The sequence below is a fragment of the Phyllostomus discolor genome, chromosome 2, assembly GCF_004126475.2.
Source record: "Phyllostomus discolor isolate MPI-MPIP mPhyDis1 chromosome 2, mPhyDis1.pri.v3, whole genome shotgun sequence".
In the NCBI taxonomy this organism is placed as follows: Eukaryota; Metazoa; Chordata; class Mammalia; order Chiroptera; family Phyllostomidae; genus Phyllostomus; species Phyllostomus discolor.
The window spans coordinates 80,319,091-80,340,415 of record NC_040904.2 but is presented as its reverse complement, the minus strand read 5'-3'; the positions used below and the strand labels follow the sequence as shown (position 1 = coordinate 80,340,415).

The 21,325-nt window shown below is 35.1% G+C and overlaps 1 protein-coding gene across 7 annotated transcripts in view; it reads left to right on the top strand.

The window, feature by feature from the left end:
* TFG (trafficking from ER to golgi regulator) overlaps positions 1-21,325 on the top strand; it is a 37,014-nt gene that overhangs the window by 14,209 nt on the left and 1,480 nt on the right. For 2 of the 7 annotated variants that reach the window (XM_028504378.2, XM_028504380.2), the window contains exons 4-7: positions 1,506-1,652; positions 4,979-5,146; positions 10,265-10,405; positions 18,278-18,376. In XM_028504378.2, coding sequence (XP_028360179.1) covers positions 1,506-1,652; positions 4,979-5,146; positions 10,265-10,405; positions 18,278-18,376 — 555 coding nt within the window. The remainder of the gene's footprint in view (positions 1-1,505; positions 1,653-4,978; positions 5,147-10,264; positions 10,406-18,277; positions 18,377-21,325) is intronic. The other 5 variants (XM_028504381.2, XM_028504382.2, XM_028504383.2 and 2 more) reach the window with 4 other exon arrangements.

The following is a 21,325-nucleotide window of genomic DNA, read 5'->3' as shown; positions in this document are numbered from 1 at the left end:
TGTGTTCTAAAAGCTTATATTAGTGGTTTGATGTTTGAAATATATTTAACCCTAAACCAGTATTTTCAAATAAATTTCCTTTTCTAATATGATAGCTTAGCAATTTGTATATATGTGTACTGGCAATGCATAAAGGCATTTTAGTTTAATTTTTCAACTCCTATCTTGAGGTTTGCATTCAGAGCCTTGTGTCACTTTTTTTACCTCACCTCAGTGGTGACAGTGTTTGTGGCTGGATGAAGGATTTTTTTTTTAAGTCAGCTGAAAGTTATATAGAGAAAACAAGTAAGTAAATGAAGTAACGCCTTCCTTAAAAAAAAAACAATGATTATTGAATAATCTTGACTTTTTGTTGCTTACATACTGCTTTTGGAAGTACAGTTGATTGAACAATACCACAGTTAGGGGCATTAAATCCTCACTCAGTCAAAAATCTGTATATAACTTTTGACTCCCAGAACCTTTATTAATAGCCTACTATTGACTAGAAGCCTCACAATTAACACAAATAGTTGATTAACACATTTTGTATGTTATATTTATTATATATTGTATTTTTATAATGTAGTCTAGAAAAAATGTTAAGGAAATCATAAGAGAAATATGTATACTGTATTTATTGGAAAAAATCATTGTATAAGTAGACCTGTATGGTTTAGACTTATGTTGTTCAAGGGTCCACTGTCACTACATTTACAGTCAGTGGTGGTATGGATTCATGAATCCTGCACATTTTTGTTTTAATAGGTTACTTTTTAGGTCAGTTATATTAGGTAGCTATTTTTTTTTAGGTCAAAAGTGGACAAGAGGGATAACAGACCTATTAGTTATGTGAAAATTTATGTGTAGAATAAGGTGTTTATTGTATTATTTCAAGAATATAATGGATAAGGTGAAGTTAAATGAGCTTTTGAAGATATGTAATTTCTGTTATATTAAAGTTTTCTATAGATTTTTTTTTAAACATTTTATATATTTATTTTTAGAGAGGAAAGGGAGGGAGATAGATAGATAGATAGAGAGAGAGAGAGAGAGAGAGAGAGAGAGAGAGAGAGAGAGAGAAACATCAATGTGTGGTTGCTGGGGGTTATGGCCTGCAACCCAGGCATGTACCCTGACTGGGAATCGAACCTGCAACACTTTGGTTTGCAGCCCAAGCTCAAACCACTGAGCTACAACAGCCAGGGCAAAGTTTTCTATAGATTTTAATTTATTTTACTGTAGTTGAATTCTAATAAACCTTTTTAAACACTATGGTCTAAGCCATAGATCTGGCATCAGCAAAGACTGATGAATATTGTTTTTTTTCCAAAAAGTATATTATTTACAATAAATAATTCTTTCCTTAAAAAGAGTTACTATTCAAATGACATCTATAGGTACCTTGTTTGATTTTGTTACACTTTTTAAAGATATATTTATCTTTTCTTATTACATATTATTCTGTTGATACACTTATTCAAAAAACATTTCCTAATTTTAAGCAAATTAATTCTTTTATTCAGTTAATGGCCAGCCAAGACCCCTTGAATCAAGTCAGGTGAAATATCTCCGTCGAGAACTCATAGAACTTCGAAATAAAGTGAATCGCTTATTGGATAGCTTGGAACCACCTGGCGAACCGGGACCTTCCACCAATATTCCTGAAAATGGTAGGCTGAATCCATGTTTTTCTGATTTATTTTTACATTTTTTTGCAGATTTTTTTTAACTCTTCAGTAGGAATGGGTTGGCACTCTCATTGTCACACCTTCGTATTCTTGTCTCTTTGTACTGGCATTCATATGTGTATTCCCAAACCTGAGGTTCATCAGGGTTCCCTGGAGATTGTTATACCAGTTCCTAGATCTTATTATAAATCTCCTGGAGCGCAGGGCCCAGAAATCCCATTTTTAAAATTTTCTCTGGGTGATTGTTTTACAACTAGCCTTAGTTCTTATGTTTGTGACAAAGTTAATTAATGAACCTTAGGAATTGAAATCATTTTATTTCAATTGGTATATGAAGTAGTTTCAAGAAAAAAATAATTCTAAATTAGTGCATTCAAATGGTATAAAGATTATCTTAAAATTTTTAATTATAATATGCAAAGAAAATTTTTTTCCATTTTACAGATAGCTTGTACTATTTATATTAAGATGAATTTATCAGTAAATTTGGAACTGGCATAATTTTGAGACCAAATATATTTTAAAAGTAAAGTGAAATTTAAGTATGTATTATGAATTAAAAGTATATTTTAAAAACATCTGCTTTTTTCAACTTTTAATATTTTTGGATGTTGTACTTAAAAATAAACTTTATAGAATAATTTTTGTGTTTGCTTATAAGTTTTACATGCTTAAAACTGTTACTGAGTCTGGATGACTGCATATAGAAAATGATTTTGTGGAGAAGTGGCATTGTGTAATCCCTTGCAACATGTAGGCTCTGAGATAGTTATTATTTGACCCCATTTAAATTTTGGAGTTAGTTTCCTTTCCTTAATTTAGTTGTATTTTAAATAAAGATGCATTTTTCATAGTTTCCCTTTTCTTCTCTTTCTCCAGCCATGTGGAACTGTGTTACTGGTAGTGCACAGTAAATATTTGGTGATTGATTAGTAATTCCTAGTTCCACCTCTCTATTTCAGAACACATTGGAGATTTGCTGAACTACTATAATGAGATTCTCCTGGCCTCTTTATGATAAAACTTTTTATATTTTTAGGTCAAAGCAAATTGCCTTTTTTAAACCTTGTCTCTCCAAACAGAAAGCCCCAAATTAGGTCAAGGATCTGAAGAAAACTTTTGACCATTTTCCCAGAAGAATTCGTAGATGCTGACACAACAACATTTGCATATAATTACATGGGGTATAAATATCTATAGAATAATTTGAAACTTAGATAAAAATTCAACAAGTATAGTCAGAACTGTACAGAAATGACCTGCTCCAAGAAATAGAATTATAAGCTTTTTTGGTTTTGATGTGGTATCCTTTTTGTTCTCATTTATTTCTTGCTACTAGATTGACTACTTTATCAGTTCTTTATTTCCATGTTTTCATGTTTACTTCTTACCGAAGTGCTTTATTTTTAGAGATGATTGTAATTTATTTTTTGCTCCCTCCCCTGTGTTTAATAAGATCACTTACCTCTTGACCACCTGCCTTGCATGAAGTTCCTAAGCTTGTAAGCTCTTAAAACATGTGCTGATTTAATAATCTCAAGAAAAATAGCATAAAATAAGCCAAAGAAGCTTCATCAGAAATTGAAAGTCTGGATCACAACACCGTCAGTCATCTATCATACTCTTTAGAACCATGTGGCTTGCTCTAAATCAAAAAAGTGCAGCTATCTCTATTTTTCAGTGCTCTACCTCTGTAGTGCTTCTTTTGTACACTTGTTTCCTCTATGAGGAAGATAATGTGTAGGCTGCCTTAAATACTGGATTGACCTGTTGTAGTAGCTCTAGCAGCTCTTGGAACAACTAGTATAGGTGGGTGGACATGCAGTGTTTTCTGATGGATTTAGTTTGCAGTTAGTGGAAGGGTGCATAGGTAGTGGAACAGAGTAACGTGGGGGGAATAATTCATAAGATTGATGTGATATGCTCTTGGGGTGTAGCGTTGGACTTACAAAAAAGGAAAATTGGTGAGGAAGATAGGTACCTATCTACCTTACTTTAAAGGAGTATTTCTAGAAATTTAGGTAATATTCGTGTGACCAGTGGATGGTAGGAATAAATGAGAGCTGCAAGCCCATGTTTGCTTGTATTCCCCCTTAGTACTTAATGTTTTATCACAAGATAAATTTTTCCTTGATTAAAGACCTAGACTAATAACTGATGTTCATTTACTTGCTTGGTAACAGAAAAAAATTAATAATTATCTGTTAATTGAGTAAATGGTTTAGCATTATTCTTTTTACCTATATATTTTGTTTTGTTTTTGATGTCTTTTTTTCTTGGTCTCATGTTTCTGTTTGTAAAATGTAGGTTATTCTTAAAACCCTTTTCTTTTACAAAGTAGTCATATAAATGCCTTTTGAGTATCTTAGTATCCATGGAAGAAAAGCATGGTTTTAAATTAACCTGGCTCAAAATGTTTAGAATTTTATTTTTCTATTTTAAAACTAATTTATTAAAAAAATATTTAAACCTGTACAAAAGTAGATACAATACTGTAATGAATCCCACGAACCCACATCCAACATTAACAGTTTATCAAGTCATAGCACTGTGTCATCTACACTCCCACACACCGCCCCCCCCCCACGTTATTTTGAGCAAATCCTAGACACATATAATTTCATCTGTAAGGATTTAAGTAAGTAATAAGTATTTTGAACAAAGACATAGCAAGTTAAAAGTATGTGTTTAATGTATTGGTTGGCTTGAGATGTCCATGTAATTTAGTAGCGGGCTAATAAACAAGTAGAAATAAAACATAAAAGTTGATAACTGCAACTTTAGTTAATATCTTCTCCTTTTACAGAATAAAGGAATTGTTCAGCCTGTCTCTGATATTAGGATATAGGTCTTGGGGCACCAAAAAGAAAAGTAAAATGTTTCTGTTTGTTAAGGAACTTGAGGAACTTGTATTTTTTTCTCATCTAATAATTCTTATGGAAGAAGGTTGATTTAGTTTTTTGAAAAAGCTGTTATTATCTTGTATTTTTGACTTTTTTCTAATTAAAAAATAAAAATTATAAACAAGTATAAAGAAGTAGAATTATCTATAATACTGCATTCAGAAATACTAACATTTTAGACTATATGCACATATTTAGAGTGTGGGGTAAAAACAGGTTTACAGTTGTTCGTATGGAAAGTAATATAATAATAAATAATAATACAGGAATAAACTCCTCTATGTTTCACATACTCAGAACTGTAAACCTACTTTTGACCTACCCTGTATTTCTCTCATCTTCTATTTGTTAGCCCTTAGTGAGTATAGGCAAAATGGAAACAAGTTTTGTTTTTTCCTTTTACAGAAACTGTGGATGGTAGGGAAGAAAAGCCTGCTGCTTCTGATTCTTCTGGAAAACAGTCTACTCAGGTTATGGCAGCAAGTATGTCAGCTTTTGATCCTTTAAAAAACCAAGATGAAATCAATAAAAATGTCATGTCAGCGTTTGGCTTAACAGATGATCAGGTTTTAGGTAAGTTAGTTTCTTCCTCCCATCCTTCACTTGGTTTCTCTTTCCTTCCCTCCCTTTCCTTCTCTAAAAGAAGGATAATTTGGGTATAGTGAGGTACACAAATCTTAAAATTGAATACATTTTACATATGTATGCACATACATAAAACACCATCTAGGTCAAGATGTAGATGATTTCCAGCACTCCGGAAAGCCTTCTTACGCCCTCTCCCGACTAGTAGAATACTCCTCTTCATAGAATAACCGCTATTTGGTTTAGGTAAATTTTATTGAAAATAGAAATCAGAAATCTTATTTTAATAAAATCTGAATTATTTGATAATATTATTTAATAATTTATAAATTTATAATTTAAATCTGAAACAAATAATGTTTGAGGATTTAAATTTGAGGATTTAAATTATATTTGATGTCTTAGTTTCTCTTCTGATCTGAAGTTAGAAAAATTTAAATGTAGATTTCTGGTTAAATTGCTTTAGTGTAGAAAGTGCTATTATATGAGTTTTTTAAAAAATATACTTTATTGATTATGCTATTACACTTGTCCCAATTTTTCCCCCTTTGCCTTCCTCCACCCGGTACCCCCATTCCCTCCCGTAACCCCCCACCCCCTTTAGTTCTTATATGTGAGTTGTGCATATAAGTTCTTTGGCTTTACATTTCCTATACTATTCTTAACCTCCTCCTGTCTATTTTCTACCAACCATTTATGCTACTTATTCCCTGTACCTTTCCCCCCTCCCTCTCCTTTCCCCACTGATAACCCTCCAAGTGATCTTCATTTCTGTGATTCTGTTCCCGTTCTGGTTGTTTGCTTGGTTTGTTTTTTTAGATTCAGTTGTTGGTATTTGTGAATTTATTGCCATTTTAATGTTCACAGTTTTGATCTTGTCTTTCTTTTTTAAAAGGTTTTATTTATTTATTTTTAGAGAGAGAGGAAGAGAGGGAGAGAAACATCAATGTGTGGTTGCCTCTTGCATGCCCCCAACTGGGGACGTGCACCACAACCCGGGCATGTACCTTGACTTGGGAATCAAACTGGTGACCCTTGCTTCGCTGTCCGGTGCTCAATCCACTGAGCCATGCCAGCCAGGGCTGATCTTTTTCTTAAGTCCCTTTGACATTTCATATAATAAGGTCTTGGTGATGATGAACTTCTTTAGCATTACTTTGGGAAGCACTTTATCTTCCCTTCTATTTTAAATAATAGCATTGCTGGATAGAGTAATCTAGGTTGTAAGCTTTTCATCATTTTGAATATTTCTTTCCAGCCTCTTCTAGCCTGCAAGATTTCTTTTGAGAAATCAGCTGACAGTCTTATGGGAACTCCCCTGTAGGTAACTAACTGCTGCCTGGCTTCTGAAGGTTTGCCTGGGAGGAAGCTGTCTCTCAGCACTGGCCCTGTTTCCAGTCACTTCACTTTCTCCCCATATGCCACTTGTCCCATTACAGCTGTTGCCCTGGTGCTGAATTCCACAAGGGGTGCATCTGTGTAAATCCTAAGTCTGATACCTTTAAGAAAAGTATCTTGGTAATTCGGCAGTTTCTTTCACCTCCCCAACATCTACCTCCCCATCCCCTGCCCAGTTTTTATAGCCAGAAGTTATGGGATTTATCTTCCTGGCTCTAGAACCCTATGCTGCTGGGTAGTCTGGTTTGGGGCTGGGATCCCTTGCTCCTGAGGTATCCCTCTTGATTTTAATCTACCACATGTGAATGGGGGACCACCCATTCTGCTGCCTCTGCACCTCTCCACCTCTCCCCATGTCTCTGCCCTTCCTACCCACCTGGATGAATGTGGCTTCTTAAATCCTTGGTTGTCGTACTTTCATACAGCTTAATTTTCTGATGCTTCTGGGTAATATTTGTTTTGTAGTTTAATTGTAATTTTTTTATGTAGTTGTACAAGGAGGTGAAGCGTCTTTACCTATGCCTCCATCTTGACTAGAAGTCTTAGTATATATGAATATTTTAAATCTTACAACAACACCTGTACTGTGATTTCTTTTTATTTTTTGTTATCATTTCTTCAACATTTTTATTTTGCTTTTTTCTCTTTTGGCGTTCCACATAAATGTGAGAGCTTAATACTGTCCCATAGGTTTCTGAGGTTCATTTTCCCCCCTCTTTTTCCCTCTCCTTCAGATTGGATGATTTCTTTTGAACTCTCTTTAAGTTCACCTTTTTTTTTTTTCACCATTTCCAATCTGCTGTTGAACCTTTCTAGGGAATTTTTGTTGTGCTTTTAGCTCTCAAATTTCCATGTGGTGTGTTTGTGTGTCCCCCCCGCCCCCAATATATATGTATATTCTTTTTTCTTTTCTGTTGGGATTCCTTACCTTTACATTCATTAAGACTATTTCCTTTTAATTCCTTCATAGAAAATTGAATGTTTTTTGTTTAACTCTTTAAAAATTATAATAGCTTCTCTGAATTGTGTGTCTGCTATATCTAACATCTGGGCTAATTTGGAGTCCCATTTTTTTTGCCTGCCTTTTTTTTCCCCTGAGTGTGAGCACATTTAAAAAAATTTTTGGCATGCCTGATAGTTTTTCATTAAGAACTGGACATCATCGTTATTAATATGTTGTAGTGACTTGGGATTTTTTTGTTCTTTTGAGGATGTTTTTGTTACTGTTACTCTAGCAGGGAGTTAACTTGTATGGCCTGAAGCTACTCATTCTGTCTTCCCATGGAGTATAGTAGCAGACAACTCTGCTCAGCTCTTTCAGCTCTAGGTGCTGCTGTTTTTTTCTGAGCTGTCTTGGGTGTCTCTCTCCCCCCTCCTAACTCTGGTCGACTGGGGATTTGGGAATAAGCTGATGCTCACATTTAGGTCTCATTCCTTTAGTGGGTCTCTTACTTCAAGGATTTTCCCTTCAAATTTCTAGATGCTTGGCCAGACATGAAGTTAACACTGTGGCTTTCTGTTGTTGGAGCTACAGAGGTCAGGACTTAGAATTCTTACCCATTGTGATTCCATTGGTGGTAAACCCTTTTTTGATTTCTGCTGACATTTGGTTGACTTCCAGTGATTTTTAAATACTTGTTGTTTTCTATTTTGTTTAGGTTTTTAGTTGTTACCTATGAGAGTGTTTACCTGACCAGTTTACTTTGCCTTTATCAGTAACTAGAAATACAGGATTCATTCTGTTAATTTTCCTTTTCTTTGATACTTTTATGGGACTATTCACTAAAGAGAATTGTGTGAAATTCTGAAGAGACACATTATTTGTATATGATGTATGTTCTTGGCAAAAGAAGACATCAGACAAGTGGCACACCTGAAAAACACATTTTTAAATCAACTGAGAAATGTGTTACTATTACAGCTTTTTAATATTGAGGACTTTGAGAAATGCCAGATAGAAGAGTAAATAGTTATACATGAGGTTAGCCTTAAAAATTTTTATTAGAACATAGTATATACCAGACTATAATATTGTGAGTAACACAGTTCACACTATTTGAAGACCATTTTTCTGGCAACTTTGTGTGTTGTGTAGAAAAAAACTGTACACATTGGAAAATGCCAGGGTACTTTGTAAGTTGTTCAGTTGTGATGGTGTGAAAAACGTGGCTATGATAGCGAATGTGGACATGGGAAGGAGAGATGAAGCATTACAAAGATAGGATGAGCTACATTAACTAATAGATTACTATAGGGAGAAAAGAGGAATTGAAATAATATATATTTTAAGGATCATAGCAGTGTTTTTGTAGGAGGGATGTATATATGAGTTTATGTACATGTATGTAAATGTCCATTAAATGGTGGTACACAGGAGCAGTTGCTCTTCAGTTTCTCTTGCATCACCACTGCTGTTACCCTAGTTTAGGTTCTCATCAAACCTGGACTGTCAGCTGCCAACTGTGTGCCTAAATCAGTGCCAAGTTCTAGGATATACCAGTGCAAGGGATAGATGTTTGCCCTCAAGGAAATTAGTCTGCTCTTGTTTATGTGGAGGTTTATAAGTGGTAATCACTTTCATAACTTCTTGCTAAATAATCACTTTCATAACCACTAGCTAACTTATTCTTACAGGAACCTTATGAAGTAGGAATTATTTTTTTTTGTACAGATGAGAAAACTGTGGCACAGAAAGAGATTAAGTAACATGCCCAGAGTTACACAGCTACTAAGTGGCAGTACTGGGATTCAATCCCAGGCAGTCGGGCTCCAAAACCTGTGCTTTTAACTACTCTTCTATATTGTCCAAACAAAAAGAACTTAAAGGAATAAACATTTTGAGAGTTGTCGTCCTGATGCCTTTTTTTAACTGTCACAGTATTGGAACTTTAGTGAATTTTCTCCATTTCCTGCTTTGGTTATGGTTTTGGAAGAATTTGAGTGGCTCCATGGGTAAGAGAGCTAGGCCTTGTGAGGCAGATGGAAAGAATCACAAAGGAACATGTCCAAAGAACTTGTAGTCTAAGGAGGAAGATGGGACCTGCTCAGAAATGCAAGGTAGAAGTTGGTAAGGGACATAATAAAAGTAAACTCTATAGAAGTTCACATGTGAAAAAAAGCGAACTAGGTGAAGAAGGCTTACTAGAACTGTGGAATTATAGCTGAGTTTTAAAGAGTGTTGTAATTAGATATGTGAAAATGAGACAGTGGAGGGAACAGTGATAAATGCAGTGGAGGCAGAAAAAATACTAGATGTATTTTGGGAATAGGGATTCGATTAATTGAAGGGGGCATGTGAGAAGAGGAGTTGCAAGAGATAGTGTGTATCCTTGAATACCACGCCAGAGGGTTGAACTTCATTTATGGACAGTGCAGACCCGTTAAAGAATGAAATGATACTTACGGTTGATTGACAAAATAGATTGCATAAGGCAGAGGCTATTGGTATTGCAGAGATGAGTTTTGGATTTTGAAGGAGGGGGTTACTATTCTATATTTTATAGAGAAGGATTTCCAGTTGTAACTTTGGATTCTTAAGAGACTAGAGCAAAGAAGAAAATAAAATATAGATTCAGTGTAAAATGCTGCATGTTTTAATGCTTATTCTATAGTAGTTTTACTTTTAGTCTCTTTTAACCAAACTTAGGAATTGAGCCTGCTGAGGAATGGTCTTGTATTAGAAACTGAACTCACTTTATGACCCTCCAGGGCCACCCAGTGCTCCTGCAGAAGACCGTTCGGGAACACCTGACAGCATTGCTTCCTCCTCCTCCGCAGCTCACCCCCCAGGAGTTCAGCCACAACAGCTACCATATACGGGAGCTCAGACACAAGCAGGTCAGAGTGAAGGTAAAATAGAACTTAGAGCACATGTGCAGAAAGGTACATGTGCAGAAAAGTTTATTGTAGCATTGTTGGTAATGGTAAATGCATTTACCATTTATGTGTTCATGCTATGGACAGAGTTGGGAGAGATTTAGATTTACTGATATGGTAAGTTTTAGGGTTAAAAAACTAAATAGAACAATATGTCAGGTATGCTTCTGATTATTGAAAAGAAAGAAAACCTGAAGTGCTTGTATGCATAAAAATACAAGGTGAAAGATCAGGAAGGATTCATATCAGTCATATCAGTGGTGACTGTGGGGTCAGAGGTGACCCATTGAGGTGATACTTTATGTGATATTTTCTTTCCTCTCCTTCCCTCTTATGCAACTGTGTATTATTTTTGTAATTTAAAAATATTTTTAAAATAAAGGTAAAGCATAATTTTAGTATAGTTTTTTGAAAGATAAAGAACCCTTTATAAAGGTATTTGTGCAGTTAACAATGTCTTTTAAAAAAATTTTTATTTATTGAATTTTTTTTTAAGAGAGACTGAAGGGCAGGTTGTGGGGGTCCGGGGGGTGGGGGGGGGGGGAGAGAAACATTGATGTGAGAGAGAAACATTGACTTGTTGCCTGCTGTACGTGCCCCAACCAGGGATTGAATCAGCAACCTGGGTATGTGCCTTGACCCATAATTTAACCCAAATCCTTGTGGTGTATGGGACAACGCTCCAACAAACTGAGCAGCCCGGCCACAGCAACAATATCTGTTGAGGAAAAAAGCAGTGTACTTTAAAATCAAACTATTTTTCGTTAAATGATGTATTCTTGGATGAACAATTTAATCTCAATGGGTTTTGGTATTTTCTCACTGTAAATTCTGAAAATTGGAGTAAACCAGTGGTTTTAAAAGAATGTCTAGTCCTGAATAAAATATAACTTGTAAGCTCAGTATTACTGTACAATATTATGATAAAAAAGGGGTTAGTGCTGTATGTCAGCAATTTTCAACCTTTTTCATCTCAATGCATACATAAGCTAATTACTAAAATTCTTTGGCACACCACAAAATATACTTTTTTATATAAGGATTTCTGGTACCAAGAATTAACCAATCAGATGTAATCTTATGTGACTCTGTTATATGACCTATATATTTATGGTTCAAGATGGGGCATTCACACTGCCAGGCAATTGCTGTGTTGGCTGTTGTCATTTTTTTATTTGAGAATCTAAGGGAAAAGAGGTCAGTGCCCCTGACTAAATAAATAGTCAGGTATTGAGTGTTTTAAAGTTTTTTGTGGCACACATGTTAAAAATTCCCATCATATATGAAGAGAATCTAGGGGTCATAAGCTCAGAACACTAGGCACTGAGGCACCTCATGGAAACTGTTGGAGCTCTGTAGAACATGGCTAAGTATAGTAGTTCCCCGTTTTCCACGCTTATGCTTTCCACAGTTTGAGTTCCCTGCGGTCACCCTGTGGTGTGCTGAAAAATTAAATAGAAAATTCCAGAAATAAACAATTCATATTTTTTAGTTGCTCACTGTTCTGAGTAGCATGATGAAATCTCGAGTCCTGTCTAGGATACGAGTCCTCCTTTTGTCCATCGTGCCCACACTACATGTGTGCCCTGCATGTTAATCACTTAGTAGCCATCTTGGTTATTCCTGCCGTTGTGACATCACAGTACTTGTGTTCAAGTAACCCGTATGGCCCCAAAGTCATTCCTGTGTCTTCTATTATATTGTTATAGTAGTATATTGTTATAATTGTTCTATTTTATCATTATTGTTGTTAATCTCTTGTGCCTAATTTGTAAACTATGTCATAGGCATGTATAGAAACATAAGATATATATATGATATATATGTATCTGTAAAATGGTATATATCTATAAATCTACTGTCTGTGGTTTTAGGTATTCATTGGGCATCTTGGAATGTATTTCCTGTAGACCAGTGGGCAGGAACTACTGTAGTTACTAATATCTGGGGTTCCTCCCAGATACTAAAATGTCGTTTCTGTGAATTGCCCATACATGAAAGTACATTTAAAACTACACATTCCACTTGAAAACAAACACTAGGTGGTGCTCTAACTATTTGTATAAAGGGGCCGTGTGGTTTTACAATGTTATTTTCAACAACAGAAGCAAGTGACTGAGTTTAAAAAAAAAGTCCTAGCCTAAAATGAACCAAGCACTTTTGTAAGAGACTCCTAATCATACTGTGATGATACTTTTAGAGTTTTCCCACTGGATGGATGCTATTTGTAGGGACTAATAGATGGTATTTTGCTGATGAATGAATGGTCTGAGAAGAATTTCTTATTGCTTAAGCCTCTTCTCAGCCAGCTTTACTCACAGTGTTCTCTTTGTGCCAAGATGCAGCTGCCACAACTGTAACAAACTAGACTGAAGCAGAGGTGGGCTGAAAAAGGGAAGCAAAAGCAGATTTTGGATATGATGGGATTTAATGGTTGTACTGTGTGAACTAACATCTGTTTTGTTGTTTTGTTCTTTTAAACCCTATTTTAAGCTGTGTACTATTGTAGAATGGCAGTTGGAAGGATAATTGTATCAAATAATGTTTGCTATTCACTTACACAGGAATGGGATTTAAGGTTATACTGATAGTATCTCAAATTATTGTATCAAGTTTGCTTTCACTGAAACTTTATTTTCAGAGAGGTAAAATTTTTAAAATATAAAAGGAGATATAGTAAAAATTCAGATATTCTCTCACTGCTGACCTCTTAGCATTTCCAACCCATGTTAATATTACAACTAAGTGAAATGATTCTTAATGTCAATACACAACTGTAGTTGACCCTTGAACAACATGGGTCCAACCAATTTCCTTTTCCAAAGGCATCAGATTAACACTGTTTGATAGGCATTGAATTCTTTTAGGGTGGCATTTATGTCTTGCTAAAGCTGTTACTTTTTTAAGCTTACATTAAAATGTGCAATATAAAAAATGGTATGTTATTAATATGTGATAGTTAGTAGATGAGCATTCAGGAGATGAATGTCTAGATCAGTGCTATCCAGAAGAAATACAGTGGGAGTCACATAAAATTTAAAATTTTCTGTTTAAGTTGCATTAAAAAAGTTTTTTAAAAAGTAAAATTAATTGTAATCATTGTATTAAATCCAATATATCCAGTGTATCAATATGGAATCGTTACTTAAAAGTTAACATTTCCATTCTTTTTTATTCATACTACCTACTAGAAATCTGGCATGTGATTTGAAACACTTAACACAAAAAGCACATCACAGTTAAGGGTAGCCATATTTCAGGTGGATAGTAGTCATATGTGGCCAGTGCCTATTGTGTTGGATAGCATGCCCAACTCTACATTAATATCAGTTATTTATAGATTCCCAAGATGAATTACAGGCTACTTTAATGAGTGATTATAGGCTACTTTTTGATATATGATGTGTAATGAATGAGTCCCTGACATCACCAGTTTGTTAGATTTACTGCTGGTTATAATTTGTGCAGAATAATCAACATAAAAATTCATTACTAACAGCTGATAAACATAACAGTCTCTTAGAATAGAATATGAAATAGTAATTCTGAGTTGTTACTTAAATTCCATAAAAGGGATGTTGGAATTGTAGTTTTCTTCCCCAAGGATTTTAGTCTTAATATGTTGTTCAGTTAAAAAGATCAACAAAGTGTTGAACAGCATGAAAAGAAACAAAATGGACAATATTATCTTTTTTCAGATAGATCAGGTGCCCCTGTTCCTGGAAAACTATGTACAGTTGAGTAGTTGTCTAAAAACATGTATATGTAAGCGGTGAGGATACAAGCACTAAAAATCATCAGAGACCAGGAGGTATTGCTATTTGACAGTCAGAAAAAGTGGGAAGGATATAATTAAAATCTGTAAAATCATATTGATAAAATGTGTAGACTTCTAAATAGCTTTATTTTGTAAATTTTGAATTATACACAGAAGTAGAGATAGAGTACATCTGTTGCCCCTCACATACACTTTTTAAAAATTTGCTGGAGTATTTAAATCGTACACAATGTTATTTCACTCAGATATTTCAGTATGCATGTCAGAATGACAGTGTGAGATCACTGATTCAGAGCGAGAGGGACTACATGGGAATGAATACTCATGTGTTTTTTGTAACGTAACCACCATGTTACTATTACAACTAAGAAAGTTAAATGATCCTTAATGTCAACACATAACTATAGTTGACCCTTGAATAATGTGGGTCCACTACATTATATGTGGATTTTTAAAAAATCTACAGTTGGCTCTCTGTATCCCCTGGTTTCGTATGTGCGGATTCAACCAACTGCAAAATGAAAACAGTATTTTTCATCTGCAGTTAGGAATCCTCGGATGCCAAGGACGGACTGTATGCATCGTTCTGTACCATTTTATATAAGGGACTTGAACACCTGCAAACTTTGTTCTTTAGGGTGTCATGGAACTAATCCCCCAGAGATAAGCAGGGGACCTCTGAAGTTTTGGGGCAGTCAAAAGTTATGGGCTGATTTTTCACTTCTGCAATGAGGGAGCCATACCACTAGCCCTTGCCTTTTTCAGGGGTCAGCTGTAGTCTCTGAAATTTTTTTTTAATTTTCTCATAATTACCTTATAATTGTTCAAATTAGGAGTATAACAAGGTTTAGATTTTTCATTTGCTTATGTCTTATCTTTTTTCATTAGCTGTCACCCCACATGTTTTCAAAGTCAAAACTATGTATCTTAGTTGTATATTGCTATGTAATAATTTACTTCAAAACATAGATGGTAAAAACATTTATTATCTCATGTAGTTTCAGAGTCAGGGATCTGGGAGTAGCTTAGCTGAATGGTCTCTCATGAGGTTGCAGTCACCTGAAGCTTAACCGAAGCTGGAGAATTCACTCCCAAGATGACTCCTTCCCATGGTTTTTGTTGGGAGGCTTCAGTTCCTCACTGCATGGGCCTCTCTCATAAACTGCTTAGGTAACCTCAGGATGTGGCAGCTTCCACCTGAGTGAATGGTCAAGAGAGTAAGGTAGAAGATGGCTGGCTGTCTTTTATGTCCTGTCCTCAAAAATGTCATTGTCATTTCTGTAATATTCTGTTGGTGCACAGGTCAGCCCTATTGAGTATGAGAGGAGACTGTATAAGGCAATGAATACTTAAGTGTTTTTTGCTTCTTCTTTGCTCATTTGTGTATTGTGGACTTAATATCTCTAATAAGAATGTAAAGGATATCAACCCATTGCCATATGCTGTTACATGTGCTGAAGTCATTGGGAGTCATTGTGGAGGCTGGCCCCCATTGTGTGTAACCAAGTACAGCCCTAGAAGCCTCTTCACACTTTTTGCTTTATGCTATTCTCTTTCTTCCCTTAGATAACATAGTTTTTATTATTTTTACTTTATTCTACCATTAATTCTTTCTAAAAATATAATATATAAAACATAGCTTATATATATTTTTTTTGCTCAAAACATAGCTTGTAAACTATGTCTTCACCTTGCTTTTTTACTTAATATATCCTATAGCTCTCTCCTTAGAAGTATGTGAAATCATTCCTCCTTTTTACAACTAAACACAGACTTCTTAGTTACATTTCAGAATACTGTCATGAGAATCCCATTTTGGATTTGAATGAAGTGTGTTTAAAATAATTAAAAGGAATATTTGCAGATACAGGAATAAACCTGAAACTTTTAACCCCAGGGTTGGCATTTCATAATGGTTCTACAGTAGATTAGGAAGAAAATAGTGTGTGTTTGTTTTAAGAATAGTTGCACCCTTTCAGTTAAAATTTTTTTTTGAAAAATATTTTATTTTTATAGAAAGGGGAAGGGAGGGAGAAAGAGAGGGAGAGGAACATTGATATGAGAGAGAGCCATCCATTGGTTGCCTCTCATACACACCCGGACAGGGACAGAACCTGCAACCCAGGCATGCACCCCGACTGGGAATCTAACCCGTGACCTTTCAGTTTGTAGGATGATGCTCAACCAGTTGAGCCACATCAGTCAGGACCCTTTCAGTTTTTTTTTAAAATTCTTCCTTTTTTAAAAAGATTTTATTTATTTATTTTTAGAGAGGGAAGGGAGGGAGACAGAGAGCGAGAGAAACATCAATGTGCGGTTGCTGGGGGGTCATGGCCTGCAACCCAGGCATGTACCCTGACTGGGAATCGAACCTGCGACACTTTGGTTCACAGCCCGCGCTCAACCTTTCAGTTTTTATTGAGGAAAACAATTATGCTGTTTTGAGTGGGAATTCCTTAGAATTATTGATGGTAACAGTCTACAACATAGAGCCTTGATTTCAGCTTTTTTGATGATATGTAAGTTAATATTTATATTAAATGCCACAATGTGTACAAAACTTTTTAAACTAAAGCTCTATACCTGGGTTCCAATGATAGTTTATTTAGCTGTGATGTATTGACCTTGGGTAAGCTGCTTAATCTTTCTATATTTGAAATAGGAATTACTGATGAGGTTAGTTTTCTGTTCATGTATTGCCTGTTACTCTGCTTATTTTTGGATTGTGGAGTTAATTGTTCTAATTTCTAAGAATTAGAACCCATTATCAGCCTATACATGTTCTTCCCCCTTGATTGTATTTCTGTTCCAGATTCTTCTCACTTCTGTTCTAAAATTTAGTTAAGAAATTCAATCCAGGATTAATGTGGTGTCTTCTAAGGTGGTTAACTTGTGTAGTACCTTTTGTGCTATCTCCAAGTCTTAAACCATTAAGAAAGCATTTAAGAAAGTTTTTCCAGTTTTTTGTTATATTTGGGAAGAGGATTAATAGCTTTTAAATGGCTGAGCAAATTCTATTTGTCATAAAAAGCATGCAACTGCTTCCTAGGAAATAAACTGGCCATAAATACAAGCATGTCCCATCTAGTGCTGTGGTGTGTGGGGTTGAGCAGCCAGTTCAGCAGAGTGGGCTCACATCTTGAAACCAGCCTGTGAATGTTAGCAGAGTGTAGTACTGCGCTTCGGTTTGAGGGGCACTAGATAATGCATTGACTTTTTTTCAGCAGTTGTCTCTTTTGTTGAAAGTATGCTATTTATCCATAGTCTTTTGATTAATGGCAGGTAGTTTGAATATTTTTGAAAGAATTAGTCAATGTATAATTTAAAAAATTTAAATACTAGCTAGATATTAAAATGCAAGTTTTATTGCTACTCTAAGCATTAGATCTAGTTAAACCCACCATTAGAACAACTGTAAAGTATTAAAGATGGTAAAGACATGAAGCGAGAAATCCTTAGTTGTTTGGAAATCACAGGTAATAATAGTATATGAAGGTTTTCTCTATAGGAACTGTGGTCTAGTGACCCTAAACAGTATTCTCTTTTCTAAACACACACCTCCATTGTTAAACAGGTCCATTGATTATTAAAAAAGTTCAATGAGGAACCATTTAGGTTTTATCAGATTCCACATGGTTGCTAGGATCTTCAGATGATGGAAAAGCAAGTTTTTGCCAAATGTCAAAAGTGTGTTTGATGTCTGGAATGAAAGATATTATGTAATTTGTTGCTACTAGAGTCCATTCATATGGTGACAAAAAAAAAAAAAGGTTCAAATGTTTAGATGACAAACACAGTGTTTTGGGAGAAAGTCTTGGGAGCTATTATTTTTATTAATTGATTTTTGATTCATTTGAGTTTTACTGAACATTAGCAGTACATGTCTTTTGGCAATTGGGTTTGAAAACACTTGTTAAATTCTTCATTCTTCTCTACTTCATTGACATTAAAAAGGGAAATAAACATTCTTGTGTCTCTGTTATGCAGTATGTATCATGAGTTTGGATGGCAGAGAATTAATTGTGCTGTAAAAGTATTTCATTAAGCCTGCCTCTTATCCTTTTTAGGTTCGGTGTACCAACAGTACCCTCAACAGGCCGGGTATGGTGCTCAGCAGCCGCAGGCACCACCTCAGCCGCCACAGCAGTACGGTGTTCAGTATGCAGGTGAGCCAGGTGTCCGCAGGGAGCTAGCGCGTGGTTTGGAGCTATTGCTATACTCATTTTAACCTTCGGTCCTGTCCTCTTAATTCTCTGATTCGTAATACATTGTCATAGCAGGTAGTAAGTATTTATTGATTTGGGAAATAACATCAGTTTTATTTATTCTTAAAAATATTTTATAGTAAATCAACATTTCAGTTTTCCAGTGGGCAAGTAAAATTTGCAATTTGATTCTGTAATAACTTGTACTATAAAAAATGTTTAACACAAAGCTGTCTCCTACTGATGTGATCAGCTTGCCTCTTAGGGGACTTAGAATTGCAAAAATCCAAGATTTTTTTCCTCTGTTATATGTAACTCAATCCCAGGACCCTCTTAGTGCTTTTAAAAGTATTAATAGTTGCCTCATACGTGGAAAGGTAATCTTAATACAGGCAAAAGCATGGGCAAAAGTAGGTTTATAGTTGTTTGTATGGGAAAAGACATACAGGTTATCATTATTATAGTAGCTTTATGAACTCTGTGTTTTTGTACTCATAACTATTAAACCTACTTGTTACCCACCTCTGCAAATAAGAACCAAATTAATCTACATAGGTTTTTAAATCTCTCAAAAGTATGTAGGAATACCAAAAACAGCCCCCCCGCCCCGTAAAAAGAAAAGAATTATGTAAAACCTAATTCAGGCAATTAAGAACATTAAATATAGTTTAATATAGGCATCTTGGATATTTTATCATCTGATCATTGAAGATTATCCATACTTAAATATGATAAATCTATTTTAGCGTTAAACATAGTGATTATAGTACTTCAGGTAATTTTTACATTTGCTAGAGTTTGTGTTCAGCTCTTGTTTTACAGTGAAAGATTTATGTATCAAATTTCAACTATAATTAGTTTATCTGAATCTTGCCTAAATTCTGTTTTATGGAATTTTCTAGTATAAAGTAGAGCAGGAGTCAGCCAGCTGTAACCTGCAGGTCAAATCTGGCTTATTGCCTATTATTGTGAATAAAGTTTTATTGGAACACATCTGTACCCATTCATTTTTGTACCTCTGTTGGTGCTTTTGGCACTACGATGGCCTACAAATGTACAATGTACAATGGAATATAAATGTACAGTGGAGTTGAGTAGTTTCAACAGAGACTGTGTGGCCCACAAAATCTAGAATATTTACCATCCATCCCTTTACAGAAAAAAAGGTTGTCTGTCTCTGACTAGACCATAAAATTATGTCATTAATTGCAGTTTCACATCTTTTAACCCACACAGCAATTTTTATTTGGATTGTATTTGCTATAGAGTGATTGAACCTGTAGCTACTAATTTTTAAGTATATAAAAAGGTGGAATGAATTTAAACTTGGATTATGATATTAGAGGGAAGGTTATTTTTAGGATATAGTCCTTAAAATCAGAGTGTTGCAAATTGTGTAATTTGTAGAAATAATAGATCTCAGAGCTGAAGGGACCTCGTAATCATACAATCCAAGGGATTTCAGCCTTCACTGTGCCTCAGAAGCACCGGACAGCTTTTTTTGAAAGTTACAGGTGCCTGGGCCCTACTCCCAGAGATTTTGTTTCCTTTAATCTGGGTGGGACTCAGGCTTTGATATTTTGAAAGCATTGCAGATCATTCTAGAGCTCAGCCAAAGTTGGGGACCACTGATTTTTTCCCATCCACTCATTTTATAAATGAAGCCACTGGGGTTGAAAGAGGTTGTGATGTATTGAAGGACCTGCAGCCTTTCAGTTGGGTTGCTAGATCGCCCAGGGCACTTGACTTTCCAGTTAATTACTTCCCTATATCATTCTGCATTCTCAAAGTTAGACCAGGGGTTGGCAGAGTTTCCTACCAAAAAAGGCTAGAGAGTAAATGTTGTAGCCATTGTGGACCATGTGACCCCTTGTCCTGTAGTATTTATTTATTCAAAAAACCCACAGAATTTCCATTTCTTGCAATTTCTGGTGTTCTTCACCCAAGTTACTCATTTTTTAAAGAAGGGGTATTGGTTTGAGGGAGATTAGACATAAAATGTAGAAACATCACGCTGTGGTGAGAGACTCAAATTAGATTGCTAATGAAATGTCATCTTAGGCCCTTAGAAGTTAGTTCCTCTCAAGAAATAATTAAGGATCTGGTTGTTTTCAGACTCAGTTAAAAAGCCAGTTTAGATTTCAGTTGCCAGGATAAAAGGCAGTCATTTTTTTTTCTTCTCACTGTCTTAAGTTGAATAGACATTTCCACTATAAAAGCTGAGTCTTTCTCTTTCTCCAAAATCTGATATTAAAAAAAATTAAACATTTTATGTAGAAGATAGGAAAAATTGCATGACATTCAAGATTTGATCATGAATTGACTTTAGTTCAGTATTTAGATACTATCATAAGTAAAATGCATTAGACATTTGATTTAGTTACTGAAAATTAAGCTTGCTCTGAATGACTTTAGTCAGGCTCTCAACTCTGAGTAAAATTTAGTTTTTCTTGAAATTGTCTTTGTATTTCTGATCCCGCTAGTCCTATTAACTTGAATTTGATTGGGAGATATGGGAATAGTCAACTCAGTTCTCTGCTTGGAGACCCTTAAGTGGTGGTGGTAACCTTGGACCATTGTGACAGTGTTGGCTTGCCAGTTTCCCTCTGACCTTTTCCAGTTTTATTCATGGACTGTGTCAAAAAGATTTCTTTCATAGTAAATTTTGAACCCAGGTTCAAGGTGAGTTCAGAATATACTCAAATTCGTTCAATCCTTTTTTTTTTCAATGCAGGGTTGTACATATTTTAATAATTTTCTTATGTATCTGGTGTTTAATGCTGACAGGATCCCAGTCAATGGAGAGGTTTCATTGCAAGTAGCTGCAGGTGTGTTTCATGGTAGAGATACAAAAGTTTTTAGTGAAGCAGACTTTTTCTTTTAAAAAATTACATCCTTAATAAATAATGA